The sequence below is a fragment of the Eulemur rufifrons genome, chromosome 7 (genome assembly GCF_041146395.1).
Source record: "Eulemur rufifrons isolate Redbay chromosome 7, OSU_ERuf_1, whole genome shotgun sequence".
NCBI lineage: Eukaryota > Metazoa > Chordata > Mammalia > Primates > Lemuridae > Eulemur > Eulemur rufifrons.
The window spans coordinates 157,059,384-157,079,454 of NC_090989.1; the positions used below are offsets into that span (position 1 = coordinate 157,059,384).

Sequence of the window (20,071 nt, forward strand, 5' to 3'; positions counted from 1 at the left end):
GGGGAGAGAGCTGAAGAGAACAAAGTAGTACCTTTGTACACTGACCTTACACTCTAATATCTGTTATGGATAACTTACTCTAGTATATCCTAAAGATGTATGGAAGCAGATAAAAATAAACAACAAAGCTTTTATTGCCAATGTACCTTTCACAATCAGAAATGTCTGTAACTAACACGTTTTAATTTTTGTACTAAGGTATAATCCAAAGCTACAATCAATAACACTGATTGTAATCTGTTTATTTTATTTACTAATAACCCCTTATAGACATATGGCTTCTCCATTTTCTAAAAGCTTCTAAGAAAGACCATAGGCCAATCTTCTCTAAACCATATATGGTTACATATGGTCACCATCATACCTGTATCCTCTGGGCAATGGTCTTGAGATCTATAGGTTCCTTAATTATTGCATAATAGTCTGGATATTGCTGGAAGACAAAAACCCAGGCATTCTCAATAAGTGAGGGTATTCAGCTAACAAGACAAAGAAGCACATTGACAATCTGTTGCTCAAACAATGACATGAGCAGTTTTGTGAGATTCAAGGCTAAAGACACAGCTATACAGCATATTGTCTGCTATATTTGAAACAAAAAGCATTTACTTTTAAGAAGCTTCATGAAATGCCCAACAGCATGTTATAGGAGTTTATGCTTGGTATTTGATAGTTATCATTATGCACCTAACATATTATGATTTAATTTTTTTTTTTTTTCCTTTTGAGACAGGGTCTAACTGTCACCAGGCTGGGGTGCAGTTGTGTGATCATAGTTCACTGCAGCCTCGAACTCCTGGGCTCAAGAGATCCTCCTGCCTCAGCCTCCGGAATTCTGGGACTATACATGCATGCTACCAAGCCCAGCTAACAATTTAATATTTTAAAAAATTCTACTGGTGTTGCCAGTGCCAAGGAAAAAAAAATCTAAATTCACAGAATCATACAATTTTTAATTTAGGGTTCCAAGATGTCTATGCCTAGAAATAAAACAGAAGAATGCTCTTGATGAGTTTGTTATAAGATCTTTTAATTTGGCAATCTAAATAACATAATTATATTTCACATAAGCATTCATACAGATCATAAGAAGAAAGGTTGCAAGATGTGTTAACTTCATGTTTAACTTAATGCTTCTACTTATTTCAGTCAAAGTAAGTTTTTTGTTTTTTTTTTTTTTTTTGAGACAGTGTCACTTTGTTGCCCCGGCTAGAGTGAGTGCTGTGGCGTCAACCTAGCTCACAGCAACCTCAAATTCCTGGGCTTAAGCGATCCTACTGCCTCAGCCTCCCGAGTAGCTGGGACTACAGGCATGCGCCACCATGCCCGGCTAATTTTTTCTATATATATTTTAGTTGGCCAGATAATTTCTTTCTATTTTTAGTAGAGACGGGGTCTCGCTTTTGCTCGGGCTGGTCTCGAACTCCTGACCTTGAGTGATCCACCCGCCTCGGCCTCCCAGAGTGCTAGGATTACAGGCGTGAGCCACCGCGCCCGGCCCAAAGTAAGTTTTTTCAAAACATAACACCTTTAAAGTGAAACTTTGTTAAAGAAATGAAGCAAAATTATAAGCAATTTCTGATTTATCAAACACTAGCTGGTCCCAAGAAGTTGAACATGTTTAGGACTATCTTTGAGGCTTTCCTAATACCTACAGTCATTCACTGCCCTTACACTTTCCTACAGGTTTTGTTCCTTGGAGGAAAGAACTGAAGTCAACCAAAAATCAAAAGTTGGTCTTCTCAGGCAGGAGAGGTTCAGGAGAAGTCACCCTATGCTCTGCCAGCTCTCCCTACCTGTTCAACCCGACTGAAGCCCAAGGAAGAACAACGAAATAGAAGGCCTTCACTCAATTATTGGGCTGAAGGGATGATCTCAATGTTGCTTTATCTCATCTGCTCCCTAAGTTTACCACTATTTCTTAACGCTTCTCCTAGCTTTCTTGTCTCTTCTCTTCAGCAGTTCTACTTGAGGGACAGTTCAGAAGAAAAATTATGGCAAGGCCACCCAGGATGGGTACAGAGTAATCCAAGCTGTTGGCCCACATACTCCCTATCCACCTCTCCCACTCAGCCAGCCTGCTTGGGAAGGACTTATAAAGGAAGTCAAAACTGCCCTGCCCCTCCAGGTCTCAATCCTTGTTATCTTTCAAACTGTCACATCCCGAAGGACCAACAGAAACCTGCTTTCCCCAATCAACTCCTCCTGCCTGATGTCCCTGAAGTCTCTCCTGAAATGCAGGAAACTACATATCGATGTTTTATTGCCCCAAATCACACTTGGTGGTTTGACCACTACTGATTATCTCCTGCAGAGTAAAAATAACTCTTTTTTTTTTAGACAGAGTCTCACTCTGTTGCCCCGGGCTAGTGCCGTGGCATCAGCCTACCTCACAGCAACCTCAAACTCTTGGGCTCAAGCAATCCTACTGCCTCAGCCTCCCGAGTAACTGGCACCACAGGCATGCGCCACCATGCTGGCTAATTTTTTTTTTCTATATATTTTTAGTTTTCCAGCTAATTTCTTTCTATTTTTTTAGTAGAGACGGGGTCTCACTCTTGCTCAGGCTGGTCTGGAACTCCTGAGCTCAAACAATCTGCCTGCCTCGGCCTCCCAGAGTGTTAGGATTACAGGCGTGAGCCACCATGCCTGGCCCATACACTTTATTTCTAATGTCATAATTGCCCTATAATTGGTCAAGACACATCTTTAAATGACTAATTTTGTCAATGGCTGATGGGGAAAGCTATATGCCACTCATCAGTCAACAAGCACTTCCTGCACATCTATGACATACTGGGTTCCAACTACATGGCAGGGACACAAAGGTAAACTTGGTGTCCTCAGGAAATGCAGGGAGTAGGGAAGAAGGCAGATACACAAGTAAATGATCACAATGGGGTTAAGTAGTATAGTGGAGTACTTCTCAAAGTACAGCCTATACAGAAATGTAAGAATACTGAGGCCATGGAAATTTAAGCAGTTTCATAGACTAATATAGACAAACCTATAGCTAGATTAATTGTCTCTTGGGTGTGAAGCCATAAGGGGCCCTGATACCTTCAGAAGGTCTCACTTGTCTAGAAAACCACTTCCTTTTGGGGGTAGAAGAATACCTAATTTGTCTCTCTCTCTTCTCCATCACCAGGAGACCAAGGAGAACTAAGGGAGGAAGAACTCATTTATCTTCCTTTCACCCTGTCTCCTGAGCAAAGTTTCCTCTCTTTTATAAATAAAAGGTTTAGTCAAGGTGCTTATTTTTATCACTGACCAAGATTTTACCAATCTTGGAAACGACCTAAATGGCCATTGACAGATGAGTGAATAAACAATATGTAGTAGGGTGTTGTGGTGCATGCCTGTAGCCCCAGCTACTTGGAAGCCTGAGGCAATAGGATCGCTTGAGCCCAGGAGTTCAAGTCCAGCCTGGGCAACAGAGTGAGACTGTCTCAAAATAAATAAATAAATAAATAAACAAACAAACAAAAAAGCTTAAAAACAAAAATGTAGTATATATAAACAATAAAATACTATTCAGTTTTAAAAAGGAATGAAATTCTGATACATGCTACAATATGGATGAATCCTGAACACACACTAAGAGAAACAAGCCAGTCACAAAAGGACAAATATTGTATGATTTCTCTTATTTGAGGTATCTAAAATAGGCAAATTCATAGAGACAGAAAGCAGAATGGTGGTTTCCAGGAGCTGGGGGAAGAGGGAGTGGACACAGTTTAATGGGTATGGAATTTCAGTTTTGCAAGACTAAAAAGTTCTGAAGATGGATGGTGGTGATGGCTGCACAACAATGTCAATGTACTTAATTCTACACAACTGTAGACTTAAAAATGGCTAAAATGGTAAATTTTATGGTACGTATATTTTACCACAATATAAAAAAAAGAATTATCAATCAAAAAAACAAAAACAATTAAAAAAAAAAATCCACAACGTTTTGGTCAAGTAAAATGACAGACCATGTATGTCCCTTGTGCTTGCTGCTGAGGCCAGGAGGAGGATCTCTTGGCTGCATCTGACACGTTCCTTTTAACCTTACTTTATTTATTAAGAACTAATAAAATTCTTGAAGTACTTAAAAAAACCAAACACTTTAATTCACCTGTCTTTAATCACATAACTTACCACTTTAGAAGGCAGTTTCTGAAAAAGTTCACTAATGAGACGTCCTGATGGATTTGTGGCTACAACTATGGCTTCGAGAAGCTGCTCCAGGATCTCCTTCAAGTAGCCTGGAGAAGACTGGTAGAAGGTGGGGATTAGAGGGGAGAAAAAAATACTTTGTGATAGAAATCAATACATAAGTACTAAATATTAAATAGCTTTTAAAGTTGTAAATCTAATTCAAAAGAGCAACTTCTAAGTAGTACTTATTTAAAGTGCAAGTTTCAAGAATATCACAGAAATGTTCTGATACCAGATATAGGGATTGTATCCCTAGAATAGCCTACATGAAACTAACCAGGTTCCCTTCACTGTTTCTGTAACTAAATCCCTTGTACCAGGTCCTTTTACTGTACTTTATTCCACAGTAAACATCGCAATAGCAAAGTTCAAGCACTGTATGTGTGAAATGATGGAAATGCATACCTTTTTAGGGTCCGAGCAACTGAGCTAGAGAAAACATGCCCCATTACATTTGGCCATTTCTATGTCTGCTGTTTGTATGCACTGAAGTCTTGGTATTCTGGTAGATGACCACTTACGTAGAGTTGGGACTACATACTGTTAACCATGGGATGCTCTACTAGGCCTCACAAGTGAATTCAAGTTATGTCAATACTGGATTAACATTGAATAAATTGATGCACACCATTTCTGCTCTTCAGACTGACTGGCTTACACCTAGCTTAGTCATTGTTTCAACATGGGAAAGTATATGCCCCAAAGAGTACTTGGCCAGGGAGAGTGTGAATCTAAAGCAAATTTCTAGAGTGAGCAATGGGATGCCTTAGTCAAGGCTTATGTTAAATGGTATTTCAAGTCCAAACCATGTTATGTGCATATAAAATGAAGATTAATAATTATTTCTGGTTTAAATCATAAAAGCACTGGTATTTTCGTCTTAAGCCAACAGCAGCTCTTTTTATTTAGTATAGTCTCAATTTTAAGGTAGAACATTAATTCAACAGATAGGGCACTAACACTTCATGGGCCTAGCACAATGCTTGGCAATAACAGACACCCAATAACTATTTAATATATAAGACATGTGATTAGTTCAGAGTCTCCAACTATGTAAGCTTGGAAGACTGGCAGAGGTTAAAGCCTTCTCTCTCAGTGCTAACATATAAGCTTAGAGAAACAAAATGATGTTGATGAAAGTAAACTAAAATTCCCACGTTTAAGTTATTTACTTCCTGGCTAAAACACAGTACCACGGAGTTAGTTTCAAAAAGAGGAGACATATGTTCTACAGCCAAGATTCCTTTCCTCCCAACCCAATCAACTACTTTGAGAATGTGTTGGCAGGTGACAAAAGAAATAGGGTATTATGGATACATTCATACAACCTATTCCCACAATTGGGAAAACTGTAAGGAAATCTTTTTTTTTTTTTTTTTCCCTATTTGAGACAGAGTCTTGCTCTGCTGCCCTCGTTAGAGTGCAGTGGCTTCATCTTAGCTCACCGCAACCTCAAACTCCTGGGCTCAAGTGATCTTCCTGCCTCAGCCTCCCACGTAGCTGGCCCTACAATCATGCACCACCACATCCAGCAAAGTTTTCTATTTTTTTACAGACACGGGGTCTTGCTCTTGCTCAGACTGGTCTCAAACTCCTGACAAGTGATCTTCCCACCTCGGTCTCCCAGAGTGCTAGGATTACAGGCATGAGCCACTGCTCCCAGCTGGGAAATCATCATCGACTTAAGAATTAGAAGCTTGAAAATTCCTCTCCTGTCATGGGAACCTTAAGGCTAGAAAGAAACTTACTAGGTATAAATATGAATGTACAAGATCATCTCACTTTCTCATCAATTATGCGTTACAGAAAGCAATATAGCCAAGTCCTAAACATAGGCATTTTTATTCTTTGACTAGAACCCTGGAAGCTTATAGTAAGGCTGGGGCCTCTGCAAGTAATATTCTACCCCAAAAAGCATAAGGTTGAGTTGCTTCTCCTGTATTCATATCAGAGTAAAATTCCAGAAAATCTCTACTGTTAATAGCCTTCTACCTAATTCCAATCACTTAATTTCTTAAAAGAAATTGACAAAGTGCCTAGGAACTATATTTTGAGATGCTAAGAATTGAGAATTTCACCTACTACTGCTTATTTCTGTGTTTCAGCAAAAGGTCTATCTAGGTATCTTATAGAAGAAAGTGGAATGCTCTGCTTTCCAGTACCTACAGGTCAGGTATAGTGTAGATGCCAGGAATAAATAAACAAGGTATCTTTTGAGGAGCTATCATTCTACTTGGGGGAAGACAGAAAATAAACACATAAACTAATGAACAAGTTATTTCATAAATAGTAATAAAAACAGAAGACCACAGAACAGAATGATGTGATGATGGGGCAGGGTGGGGTGGGGGATGAAGAGGAGTGTGGAGCAAACAATTTAGATAGGGTGGTAAGAAAAGCCCTCTTTCAGTTGACACCACTGTAACTGACGTTAAAATAATGAAAAAGGGCCAGTCACAGGAAAGGCCAAAGGAGGCACATTCTAAGCAGTGGTAAGAGCGACTACAAAATTCCAGAGGCAGGAACACACTTCAGATTTATGTTCCTGAAGTATAGCATGAACTCTTGACTGAAACTCTAATAAAAACAATGTTGGCATGTTCTAGGAACACTAACCAGTCTAACCTGCAAAAATATTCCTAAGGTAATTCCACTAACTCTCCAAATTTTAATCACAATACTGCCCACCCTTATGTGATGTCTCAAATCTAGCAATACTGAATTAGTTCTTGATGATAGCAAGATTCGCTTTAAAATTCAGCAGAAAATATGCATTAATATAAGAACAATTCACGAAAACAAACACACATAGCACACATTGTCCAGGATATCCTAGGTTCCCTTGAAATTGGATTGGAGCTCTCCGGCTGAATGTCCATTTACCCTCCCAGTTACCCATATGACTGCCCAAGAAGCCCTTGACAACCCAGAGGGAATCACAGGCAGGGGCCCTGTCCACCTTCAAACAGCCCATCCATTACCAGTTCCAGCTGCACACTTACTCCTTCGGTCACTGTGCCTTGATTGTCTTGACCATCTTCATCATCATCTTCGTCATCTGCTTCCCCTTTCTGAACAAACTCATTTCTTGTTCGAAGGTACAAATCCCAGAGTTTGCAAGCAGCTTTATATTCAGGGGAATCTGGCTGTATATTAGCAAAGAGAAGACAAAAAATATCACTTTAGTAATTTATTGCAAATCAACTGCTACTTTTAAAGCATCCTGTTCCAGGAGAGACTAATATTTTAAGACATAACTTAAGAAAAATCTATTATAAATGTTTAAATCCAGCCGGGCGCGGTGGCTCATGCCTGTAATCCTAGCACTCTGGGAGGCCGAGGCGGGTGGATGGCTTGAGGTCAGGAGTTCGAGACCAGTCTGAGCAAGAGCGAGACCCGTCTCTACTAAAAATAGACAGAAATTATATGGACAGCTAAAAATATATAGAGAAAAATTAGCCAGGCATGGTGGCGCATGCCTGTAGTCCCAGCTACTTGGGAGGCTGAGGCAGGAGGATTGCTTGAGCCCAGGAGTTTGAGGTTGCTGTGAGCTAGGCTGACACCACGGCACTCTAGCCCAGGCAACAGAGTGAGACTCTGTCTTAAAAAAAATAAATAAATAAAATAAATAAATAAATAAATGTTTAAGTCCTTATGATTAGAAGATACATGGGCCTTAATCCCTCTTCTGAGAAACTAAGTATATGTTTTAAAGGCATTCTGAAATCAAATTATTTATTTATGTCCTCTCTCATTACAGAAAGACTTGAGGCAGAAGACAAATGATTTACTAAAGTAAAACTAATTATTACTAACACACTAAGAAAGACAATTTAAAGGCAAGACCTGATCTAAAAGATAGAAGCTAATGACTATACTGATATAACTTCTATTTTTAAACTATTTAATAACTTGAAGATATATACTCCTGGAGTATAGTGGGCATGAACTGAAACTTTCTAATAAAAACAATGTTGGATACAATGTTTAAAAAATAAAACAAAACTTTAAAAATGCATCCATGAGCTGCTAATAAAAAGTAAGAATATTCATAAAAATAAGGAATAAAAGTGGGAATCGAGATGAAAAAGTAGAACACTATGGCCAATATTCACCCTGAGGGCATTTATTTATGATAAAACTAAGGTTTAGTTTCCAAGGATTCTTGGCTATAAGGATGGGAGACAAAGAGCAGATATTACCAAGAAATCGGAAAGAACTAAAAATTACCTAAAAAACAATACAAACACAAAAGTATATGAAAGGTTAAGAGAAATGGAGACCTGAGGGAAATCTAATATAACATCCAATCAGAATTCTAAGAAAGAGAAGAAAGAGGGAATGGGGCACAGGCAATATGAGAAGATACAATGGCTGAAAATTCTCCAGAGCTGATGAGAAACACCAATCTAAGACTTAGGAGGTGTTACAACCCACAAATTCTACAAATAAAGAGATATCTACGTCTAAATATATCACAACGAGACTATAGAATATAAAAAAGAAAAAGAAGATACTAAAGTTAGCCAGAAAGAAGAGACAGATAACCTTTAAAGGAACAATTATACAGACAAATGACTTCTCAATAGCAATAAACGAATGAAGAATAAAGAAAGTAGTAGAAATAAATACTGACTATATAAAACAATATTATTTTACAGGATTGAAAATTGCCACAAAAGAATTAAAGTACACAACATCAGCATTATAAATAAGGAGAAAGGTGATCAGAGTTGAATTATTCTAAGGTCTTTGTATTGTTTGGAAGCAGGATTAATAAGATGATTAACTTCTGGCTTTGATAAGTTAATTATGTATATTAAAGCTTCTTGGAGAAGAACTAAAAAATTATCAATAGATCTTACAACTTCCAAATTTTAGAGGGAATAAACAAAACAAAAACCAAAAGAAGGCAGAGAGAAAAAAATAAAAACATTAACAAGTGAGATAAATAGAAAGTAGAAATTTAGATGGCAGGAATATATCCAAACATATTGGTAACTACAAAAACTGTAAAGAGTTGAAATGCTCTAGTTAAAAGGTAAAGATTATAAACTGAATTAACAGTTCACAGATATGCTATTTTCAAGATATGCGTCAGTACCCTATGAATGGCACTCTTATAGTAACAAAATTCATAGCACCATTATTCATAATAGCCAAAAGTGGAAACCAAATGTTCCATCAACTAGGAAATGGATAAACAAAATGTGGTATATCAATACAATGGACTACTATTCAACCATAAAAAAGAATGAAGTACTGATACATGTGTTACAACATGGATGATTCTTGATATTATGCTCAATGAAAAAGCCAGTCACAAAGGGCCATATATTGTTATGATTCTATTTATATGCAAAGTCTGAACAAGCAATTCCATACAGAAAGAAAGTAAATTAGTGGTTGCCAAAGGCTGTGAAAATGGGAAATGGGGACTGCCTGCTAATTGGTATGGTTTTCTTTTCTGCACAATAAATATTCTGCAGTTAATGATGATGGTTGCAAAATTTTATGAATAACTAAAAACCCCTTAATTCTACATTTTAAGAGAGTGTGTGAATTATATCTCAATTTAAAAACATAAACACAGTCTTAAGAATAAATCTAACAATATATTTGTAGACTCTTTATAAAGAAACATGTAAAGCTTTACTAAAATACAATAAGGACCTTAATAAATGAAGACATACCAAATTCATAGAATGGAATAGTCAATATTATGCCAATTCTCCCCAATATGATCTACAGAGTCAATGAAATTCCAATAAAAATTCCAACAATTGTTTTTGTGCTTGTTGACTTAACACACTAATTTAAATATGTGTAAGAAAACGCAAAAGGACAAGTATAGTTAAGCTGCTTTCAGTATTACCAGATAAAAGGACAGAAACAGATCCATGAGGACAGGGAAACTGAAAGCACTGACACCGCAACATATGCAAAGAGGGTGGTGCTGGTTATACCTGTGGTAAAAAAACAGATCCCTACCTCATAAAAGACACAAAAATCAATCCCAGCTGCATTAAAGGCTTATATGTAAAAGACAAAAGTATAAAACCTTAAGAAGAATATATAAGAGAAGAATATCTTTATAACCTTTGGGCAAGAGGAATTTCCGAAACAAGAAACAAAGAATAAACCACAAACTTAAAGAGTGATAAATTTGATTATATTAAAATAAAAACTTATGTTCATCAAAAGACCCCATAAAAAGCGAAAAAACAGACACACAGTGGGAGAAGATATTTGAAACACATATAATCAAAAAAGGATGAGTACCTAAGATATTTAAAAATTTCCAGAAATAAATATGAAAATGACTAACAACCTAAGAGAAAAATGGACAAAAGATGTGAGCAAACACAAGAGAAACAGGAATGGCTCAAAATCATTATGAACGTTCAATCTCTTTACTAATAAGAGAAATGCAAACTCAAACCACAAAAAGAAACCACTACTCATCTGCCACACTGATCAATATTAAAAAGCCAGACAATTATCAAATTGGATTCCTCCCAGATTTGATGCTTTCTTACCTTATAATAAGCCTTTGCGTTGTTAAAAAGCAGCTGGAAGTCAGCAGTTAGCAGATTAACATCATCATACTCTTCCATTTTTAGTTTCTGTTGGATTTTCATCAAGTCAATGGGTTGAGAAACCACTTCATAATAGTCTGGTTGATTTCTGTTACAATTAAATTTTTAAAAAAACGGTATCAATCCAAAGCCTATAAAAAGTTACATTTCAAAACTACCTGTGGTAATGTCCAATATTCCAAGTGACAGAGCATATTAGAATCTGCCATCAGATTATCCCCACAATTAAAACTAAAAGAGAACAACAAAATCAAGATGTGTGTGCATTTCCTCTTTAAACTATATGTTAATGACATAAAAACCTAAATTAACATCTGTGATAGTCCTTTAGATGCTAAGTATTTAAGATTTAGGGCACAAGCACTAAACCCATGTTAATGGGATCTTCTATAAATGAAGATGATTTACCTTTCATGGTGTTCATAAATGGCTGAAAACAGGTACATGTTTGATACCTCCTTTATAAATTTACAAAATGAATTCTTTCTTCAGTTAGTGATGACAGAAACTTTTTCTGCCAAGTACTATCAAGTGCCTATTATATACATCACTTTAAAATCAATTACTAGGACAAAGATGAGGCCCTTGGCTTAAAGAGCTTACCAAAGAGGAAAGGACATAAGATACATCTACACATAGTTTATTAAAAAAAATAAACATGGGAATAATAAACATAAAATTCAGAATAGTGGTTATATCTTGGAGAAAGATAGTAAGGAACATATGGAAAACTTCAAAGGTAATTACAATGACAATTTGTTAAAATAAATTAAGAAATTTCTTTCTTAAATTTCACATGTAATTATAATGACAATTTCTTATGTTCCCAAGATAATTTCTTGGGTTTCAGGTTCATGGATATTTATTCTTTCTGGCTTTTTTCCAACAGAGCTCTATGAGACAACTAAACTTCTAGATGCAAAAGCGGTAAGTTATTACAAAGAATGTCATGGTCATTAAGGCTTTGATCTCTCTTGGGACCTTATCCGACATGTTACAGGCATTCTTTTAGTATACATATTTATTTTTTACTTTTTATTCTAACATAAAAGTTGCAAGAACAGTATTTTTTTCTGAACCATTTGAGTAAGTTCTGACATGATGTCCCATCACTCCTGATGGTTTAGTGTATGTTTCTTAAAAACAAGGACCGTAATTCAATCATCTAACTCAGTAAATGAACTTTGATACAGCACAGATGACCCTTGAACAACACAGGTTTGAACTGCCACTTACATGCAGATTTTTTTCAGCCAAACTCAGATCAAAATTATAGTATTTGAGGGATGTTAATCCTGCGTATACGGAGGGCTGACTTTTTATATACTCAGGTTCCACAGGGCCGACTGTGGGACTTGAGTATGCGTGGATTTTGGTATGGGGAGTCCTAGAACCAATCTCCTGCATATACTGAAGGATGAGTGTACTACTGCCATCTAATCCTCAGGCCCCATTCATATTTTCCCAGCTGTTCCAAAATTGTCCTTTACAGCAAAAGAATCAAGTCCAGATCACATGTTGCACTTAATTATATTGCTTTAGTTTCCGTTTTTCTGAAATAATTCCTTAGTCTTTCCTAGACTTGCAAGATCTTGACACTTTTAAGATTAAAGGCCAGTTACTTTGCAGTGTCCCTCAATTTCAGTTTTTCTACTTTCTTGACAATTAAATTCAGGTTACGCTTCTTTATCAGGACTATAACAGAAGTGATGCTGCATTCATCTCACTGCATCCTATCAGGTCACATACAATTTTGTCTTGTCTACTCAGATGAAGTTAACTTTGATCACTTCATTATGCTGCTGTGTGCCAGGCTTCTCTACTGACCAAGTTCTTTGTACTTTATGGGGAGGTACCTCCAGACTATGTAAAAGTTCATTCCTCATCAAACTTTCAATTTATTCATTTATTTATATCAATATGAACTCCTGGATTCCTGTTTTACTGAGTGGATTACAAACCATTACGGTAATTATTTTGATGCTCAAATTGCTACAGGTTAGCAGAAGTCCTGTCAAGAAGGCTTCTGTTTTCTATGTCCTTTTGACATGTTCCCATCACACTGAGCACCTGCTTATTTCCTAGCACCATAAGATGTTTCAGCCTCATCTTGTACTTTCCTTGCCCCATCCCTGGAAATCAATCATTTCCTCAAGAAACTCTGGTTCCTTTTATTGGTAAAATGGTATTTAAAAACCAAGATCTGGGTGCTGGATGTGCTGATTTCTACTGCACTATTGCTGCTCCCAGGCTGTCTCAAAGGACAAAGCTAGGAAATATACATATGCTCATTCAAATCTATATTTATTTCCATATCTACATGTACTGGAAACCATTAATTCACACCAATATTAACAATTCCAATCCAATACCAAAGGGTTCACTCCAGTTTTCATTCCTTACTTGCACTCCCCTTCTCAGGTAGTAAGAAGCCTGACTCCCATTATCCATAAGGTATTTACATACATTATTGCTCTCCTATATGTAATCAATCTCCTCTTGCTGCTGTCCTACTTCCACCCCACAATGCTCTCCTTACACGCTCAGGCTCTGACTCTCCCCCATGCTAGGCCACACCGTATGGATGCCCTCCTTATACCCCACTCAGGTTCTGACATCCCTTGACAAACTTCTGCCACCCCCTCAAACATGGACACCCCCTTTCCTCCACTTAAGCCCCACCACTTTGTGCCAGAAAGCCCACCTACATGAACACCCTACCCTCATTACCATGCTCAGGCTCTGACACCTTGCCACTATCCACTTCTCCCACCCATTTTCAGAGATCCTTCCTCCCACCCCCAAACCCCTCCTCTTGTCTTCCCTGAAGATGCCTACCTTGCTTAGTCTTACCTAATAGCTTTGGGACTGAATTCTCCAGAAAAGAAAGAGGAAGAGTAAATTTAGTTTTTAAAAACTCGTATCAACTACTTACAATTTTAGTGAACTATAAAATTAATTAGGAGGGGAAAAAAGGAGAATTCCATCTGCTAGTCAGAGAAAGTATATGAACATAAAGTTCTCAGTGGGCGACAAATGAAGGCCCATACTGGCCTAGTACTGATGATGTTGGTGGCAGCAAGTGACTTTCTCAGAGTGAGCATTAGGGCTTTGCTAACTTAATATCCAAGATGCAACTCTTTTTGGGCTGACTGGGCCATAGTCCACTGCTCCTTGCTGAGGAAGGACCTCAGCAGCCTCTCAGGCTTGGGGGATTATCTGCAGACAATTGAGAATCCAATGAGGATACATGCCTAGAGGACACAATGCCCTGAATCACTGCTACAAGGTTCCTCACAAACATTTCAGAATTACCACACAGACAAAAGGATGATCAGGATTCCAACATGCTACTCTATACAATATGGACGAAAACATGTCCCCCTACTTCCAAAATGAGATAGTTCTACTGATTTTTTCCATTTAAATCACATTCTTCCAGACTTCTCTATGCACATGTATACACAAACCAAATTTAACATTAACAGGATTATGTAGTATATGTTCTTTCAAAACAGCTTTTCTCTTTCAACAATAGCAGTAGGCACCCTGCCACAACATGGCTGCAGAATAGCCAAAACTCAGAGTTATTAACAGAACAGAGTTTAACACTAGCCCTGATGTACAGACCCTGCTGGCTACCCCCACCCTTATTCTCCCTTCTTCCCAGGATGACAGCATTCTAAGCTGCTACGTGGCTACTAAAGACTATATTCTTAGCCAGGCATGATGGCAGGCACCTATAGTTCCAGCTACTCAGGAGGCTGAGGCTGAGGCTGGAGGATCCCTTGAGCTCAGGAGCCTGCCTGGGCAACAGAGCAAAATCTTCTCTTGGGGGAAAAAAAAAATCTTAAGGACACATTCTCCAGCCTCACTGCAGATAGGTTCTGGTCAATATAAGAGCTGAAGTGTACCATGTCCAAATCACATCCTTATCGTGCCTTCTTTTTTCTCCTGACTGGAAGGTAGTTGTGGTGAGTCATCTCAGACCATGCAGAAAAGGGTGATACCACAAGGATGCAGAAAAAAGTGACAGATAGTACTTGGGCCCTGAAGATGTCATAGAACAGGACTTTTACACAGGAGAAAAACATCTCTCTTATTTCAGCCATTGTTAATTTGGATGTCCTGGTAACAAGCAGCCTAATATACTAACCAAGACAAAGCATCAAAAAGAGATTCACAATTTTATAGCTCTGGGCAATACTACTTCCTATAAACACTTGAGAAAACATTTGCATTCCACAGAGGGTCTGAGATGCCCTCAGGCACAGGCCTCAGAGGAAGGTATCACATCTTCAAGGTTGCAATTTGACAGTGCTCTAGCACCTAAGGCTTATATCTTCTGTCCCTCAGCACTAGCTTGCTGTTGAAAAACAGGCAGCAGACACATGGTACCTTTTCTATGGTAGGTTTTGTGTACTCCAGTATGCTGCTGCTCCTTTATACCACATAATGGTTAAGAGCATAGGCTTTAGGCTCAGAATGATTTAAGTCTGAACTCCAGTTATCTTTCAGTAGTTCTAAGAATTTGTGCAAGTTCTCATCTATAAACTGTGATAATAATACTTCACAAGTTTAAACAAGATATAGTCTGGAAAGTGCTTGGCACTATGTCTAGCATATGGTAAACAATAAATATGTGCTTTTATTATCTTATGCTAATTAAATAACAACTTTTAGAAGACTATTATTGATAAACCAACTCCAGTCTGGAGACAATTATCTCATTTTTTTTTTTTTTTTTTTTTGAGACAGAGTCTCACTCTGTTGCCCAGGCTAGAGTGAGTGCCGTGGCGTCAGCCTAGCTCACAGCAACCTCAGACTCCTGAGCTCAAGGGATCCTCCTGTCTCAGCCTCCCGAGTAGCTGGGACTACAGGCATGCACCACCATGCCCGGCTAATTTTTTCTATATATATTTTTAGCTGTCCATATAATTTGTTTCTATTTTTAGTAGAGATGGGGTCTCGCTCTTGCTCAGGCTGGTCGCGAACTCCTGAGCTCAAACGATCCGCCCACCTCGGCCTCCCAGAGTGCTAGGATTACAGGCGTGAGCCACCGCGCCCGGCCAATTATCTCATTTTAAAAATAGCTCTTCCTTTTTGGCCATCACTAATTAAAGGGCTTTCCTAACTCAGGATGGTAACACTGCATCCTTGGTGGTTCTGCTCTTTGAGGTGAGAAATTTGCCTTCAGCTCAAGTTAGAGCTTGTTAGCTACCCACTGCAGCATCAACAATCATGAATGGATCTTAATTTTTTGTTAACTTATTGTATTAGTTTTCTATAGCTGCCATAAACAATTACTACAAACGTAGGGGCTTAAAACGACACAAATTTATTATCTTAGTTCTGGAAGTCAGAAGTCCAAAATGGATCTCACTGGGCTAAAATCAAGGTGTTAACAGGGCTGCATGCCTTCTGGAGGTTCTAATGGAGATTCTGTTTCCTTGCCTTTTCCAGCTTCTAGAGTGGCTTGCATTCCTTGGCTTATTGTTCCCTTCCTTGATCTTCAAAGCCAGCAGTAGAGCATCTTCAAATCTCTCTCCAGCTGAATCTTTCTTCCCCATTTAAGGACTCTTGTGTTTACACTGGGACCACACAGATAATCCAGGATAATGTCTCCAACTCAAGGTCAGTTATTAGCAAACTTAGTTTCCCTCTGCCATAAAACCCAACAAATTCACAGGTTCCAGAGATTAGAACATGGACATACTTGGGGACCATTATTCTGTCATACACACTCATGTATCTTTTCAGAACAAATAACTTCAATTGCCAGGGCTTGGAAGGGAATAGTGATGATACTTTGACAGCAAGAGAGGAAGGATGCTCTAGCTAACGGAAACATAGCCTCCACAGGAAGGTGTGTATGCAAGATACCTGTGCAGTTTAAAAAACTGAGCCCTTTTAACTATGACTGCAACAACTTCACTGCTATCTTAAAAGATATTAAATAATTTTTAAAAATATTTTTCACTCTCAAGGAACTAGGGTAAGAAAAACAAACTAAACCCATAGCTAGCAGAAGGAAGGAAATAATAATAGAACAGAGTTAAAAAAAATGGAGAACAAAAAAACAACAGAAACAAATTAATAAAACTAAGAGTTGGGTTTTTGAAATGATCAACAAAATTAACAATTCCTTAACTAGATTAATAAAGAAAAAAAGAGATATGATTCAAGTAACTAAAGTCAGAAACGAAGAGGGGACATTACAACAGATGCCACAGGAAAAAAAGGGTTATGAGAGAATACTACGAAAAATTGTATGCCAACGAATTGAATAATCTAGAAGAAATGGATAATTTCCTAGAAACACACAACCTACCAAGATTGAAAATGAAGAAATAGAAAACCTGAATAAACCTGTAACTAGTAAGGAGACTGAATAAGTAATCAAAAATCTCCCAAGAAAAAAATTTCTAGACCTGATAGTTTCACTAGTGGATTCTACCAAACATTTAAAGAACTAACAACAATCCTTCTCAAACTTTCCCAAAAAACTGATGAGGAGGGATCACTTCCTAACTCATTCTATGAGGCTAGCATTGCCCTCATACCAAAGCCAGACAAAGACACTACGAGAAAACTACAGATCAATATCCTTCATGAACACTGATGCAAAAATCCTCAATAAAATATTATCAAACAGAATTCAGCAGCATATTAACAGGAACCCATACCATAACCAAATGGGATTTATTCCACAGCACACACAGTGTTGAATAGAAGTGGCAAGAGTGGGCATCATTGTCTTGTTCTTGATTTTAGAGGGAAACCTTTTAGTCTTTTACCATTGAATATGATGTTTGCCATGGGCTTTTCATATATGACCTTTATTATATTGAGGTAAGTTATTTCTATTCCTAGTTTGCTGCTTTTATCATGAAAGGGTGCTAAATTTTGTCAAATGCTTTTTCCACATCAACTGAGATGACAATTTGGTTGTTTTCCTTCATTCTGTTAATGTAGTGTATCACACTGATCAATTTTTGCATGTTGAACCATCCTTGTATTCCAGGAAAAAAATCCAGACACGGAAATTAAGAAAACAACTCCAGGCCGGGCGCGGTGGCTCACGCCTGTAATCCTAGCACTCTGGGAGGCCGAGGCGGGTGGATTGCTCAAGGTCAGGAGTTCGAGACCAGCCTGAGCGAGACCCCGTCTCTACTAAAAATAGAAAGACATTATATGGACAACTAAAAATCTATATAGAAAAAATTAGCCGGGCATAGTGGCGCATGCCTGTAGTCCCAGCTACTTGGGAGGCTGAGGCAGTAGGATCGCTTAAGCCCAGGAGTCTGAGGTTGCTGTGAGCTAAGCTGACGCCACGGCACTCACTCTAGCCTGGGCAACAAAGTGAGACTCTGTTTCAACCAAAAAAAAAAAAAAAAAAAAAGAAAACAACTCCATTTACAATAATATCAAAAAGAATAAAATACTTAGGAATAAAAGTAACCAAGAAAGTAAAAGAGTTGTATACCAAAAACTACACAACACTGCTGAAATTAAAGATGACACAAAAAAATGGAAAGACATCCCATGTTCATGAGTTGGAAGACTTAATATTGTTAAGATGCCAATATTATCCAAAGTAATCTACAGATTCAATGCAATCCCTATCAAAATCCCAATGGCATTTTTTTGAGAAACAGAAAAATCAATCCTAAAATTCATATGGAATCTCAAGGGGCCCCAAATAGCCAAAACAATCTTAAAAAAGAACAACAAAGATGGATATTTATATGTCCAGATTTGAAAACTTAGTACAAAACTACAGTAATCAAAATAGTGTGCTACTGACATAAAGACAGATAGACCAATGGAATAAAACAGTGCTGAGAAATAAACTCTCAGATAAATGAACAAATGATTTTTGACAAGGGTCCCAAGACCATTCAACGAGGAGGAAAGGACAGTCTTTTCAACAAATGGTGCTGGGAAAACTGAATATCCACATGTAAAGAATGAAGCTGGATCCATACCTAACACTATATGCAAAAATTAATTCAAAAGGGATCAAAGACCTAAATGTAAGAGCTAGAATTATTAAACTCTCAGAAGAAAACATAGGGCAAAAGCTTCACAATATTGGATTTGGTGTTGGTTTCTTGGATATGACACCAAAGACATAGGCAACAAAAGAAAAAATAGACAAAGCAGACTTCATGAAAATTAAAACCTTTTGTGCACCAAAGGACACTATCAAAAGAGTGAAAGCAACCAACAGAATGGCAGAAAATATCTGCAAACCATATGTCTGATAAGAGATTAATATCCAGAATATATAGAGAACTAAAACTCAAAAACAAAAACACCAAAAACCTAATTCAAAAATGGGCAAAACATGTGAACAGACATTTCTGCAAAGAAAATGTACAAATGGACCATATGCACATGAAAAGATGTTCAACATCACTAATCATTAAGGAAAGGCAAACCAAAACCACAATGATATACCAACTCTCACCCACCATGATGGCTACCATCAAAAAAATAGAAAATAACAAGTGTTGATGAGGATCCGGAGAAACTGAACTATGTGCATTATTAGTGGGAATGTAAAATGATATGGCTGCTATTAAACACAGTATGTTGGTTCCTCAAAAAATTAGAAGTATAACTACTATATGATTCAGCCATCTCACTTCTTTGCAATATCCAAAAAAATTGAAAGGATCTCAAAGATGTATCTACACACCTATATGTTCATTGTTCCCAATAGTCAAGAGGTGAAAGCAACTCAAAAGCCTGTCAATGGATGAATGGATAAACCAAATGTGAGGTACACATACAATGGAATATTATTCAGCCTCAAAAATGAAGGAAATCCCGTCACATGCTACAACATGGATGAATAATCTTGAGGGCATTATGCTAAGTGAAATAAGACAGTCTCAAAATCACAGATATGGTATGATTCCACTTATACGAGGTATCTAAAGTAGTCAAATTCATAGAAACAGAAAGTAGAATGGTGGTTGCCAGGGAGAAATGGGGAGCAGATTTTAATGGGTATAGAGTTTCAGTTTTGAAATATGAAAAAGTTCTAGAGGCTTTTGCACAATGCTAATATACATAATACTTATTGAACTGTAGATTTAAAAATGGCTAATATTGTAAATTTTATGTTATGCATTTTTTTTCCCCCACAACTAAATTTTTTTTTCTTTGAGACAGGGTTTCACTATGCTGTTCAGGCTGACCTCAAACTCCTGGGTTCAAGCAATCCTCCCACCTTAGCATCCCCCGTAGCTGGGACT

The 20,071-nt window shown here is 37.6% G+C and overlaps 1 protein-coding gene across 50 annotated transcripts in view; it reads right to left on the bottom strand.

Moving 5' to 3' along the window:
* PBRM1 (polybromo 1) overlaps positions 1–20,071 on the bottom strand; it is a 123,206-nt gene that overhangs the window by 96,648 nt on the left and 6,487 nt on the right. For 48 of the 50 annotated variants that reach the window (XR_011234104.1, XR_011234105.1, XM_069475840.1 and 45 more), the window contains 4 exons: positions 10,746–10,893; positions 7,209–7,352; positions 4,147–4,263; positions 365–433 (listed from right to left, as the gene is read on the bottom strand). Coding sequence is in view for 48 of the 50 variants with exons in the window: in XM_069475840.1 (XP_069331941.1) it covers positions 365–433; positions 4,147–4,263; positions 7,209–7,352; positions 10,746–10,893 (478 nt within the window). In the remaining 2 variants the exon portion in view is untranslated. The remainder of the gene's footprint in view (positions 1–364; positions 434–4,146; positions 4,264–7,208; positions 7,353–10,745; positions 10,894–20,071) is intronic. The other 2 variants (XM_069475855.1, XM_069475847.1) reach the window with 2 other exon arrangements.